The sequence below is a fragment of the Fulmarus glacialis genome, unplaced genomic scaffold (genome assembly GCF_000690835.1).
Source record: "Fulmarus glacialis isolate BGI_N327 unplaced genomic scaffold, ASM69083v1 scaffold13441, whole genome shotgun sequence".
Classification (NCBI taxonomy): Eukaryota; Metazoa; Chordata; class Aves; order Procellariiformes; family Procellariidae; genus Fulmarus; species Fulmarus glacialis.
This window is the reverse complement of record NW_009194774.1, coordinates 1-537: the sequence shown is the minus strand read 5'-3', so window position 1 is coordinate 537 and position 537 is coordinate 1. Positions and strand designations below refer to the sequence as shown.

General features: G+C 45.4%; 1 protein-coding gene across 1 annotated transcript in view; it reads right to left on the bottom strand.

Moving 5' to 3' along the window:
* The window catches only part of LOC104084143 (high affinity cAMP-specific and IBMX-insensitive 3',5'-cyclic phosphodiesterase 8A-like), a 126653-nt gene extending 126123 nt beyond the window's left edge, over nt 1-530 (bottom strand). The window contains exon 1 of the mRNA XM_009587874.1: nt 224-530. Within this exon, the coding sequence (XP_009586169.1) occupies nt 224-484 (261 nt within the window). The 5' untranslated portion in view covers nt 485-530. The remainder of the gene's footprint in view (nt 1-223) is intronic.
* Nucleotides 531-537: the final 7 nt, after the last annotated feature.

Here is a 537-nt window from a genome sequence, read left to right as displayed (position 1 = left end):
CCCGGCATTAGGAAAACTCGTTTTATGGAATGAAGAAAGAGGCTTGGGTACATCTGTAAAATCGTTTCATGAGACTGATTAGTCTACAAACGAAAGTAATAGCTCAAGCCAGGAAAAGCTCCCCCACAACGTATCGCTTCGGCAGGGAGACTCCTTGGGTTAAACCGCTACAGCCAACTCCTGTTCTGAGAGAAACAGTGCTTATGTTTAGCACCCTTTTTACCTTAACACTGGATCTGCTGGTCTGGGTCTCTGCCTCCATGCTCTGGCTGTTCTCCCTCTTGTCTTTCTTAGAGGAATTAGTCCTCACCTTATAAGTGGATGTGTTGGAGGATTTAATGAATAATCCTGGGACGGGGTTGCCTTGCTGCTGTTGAGACATGGTTGTGTTGGTCTGGTGAGGGGAATTGCACTCCTCAGACTCTTTGCTACTGTGATAGACCACTCTGCTGTCAGAGATATGGATGCTTGGAGCACAGCCCATGCTTTGTGGCCACCTGGGCAATACTTCTAAATTGTATATATATATATATATAT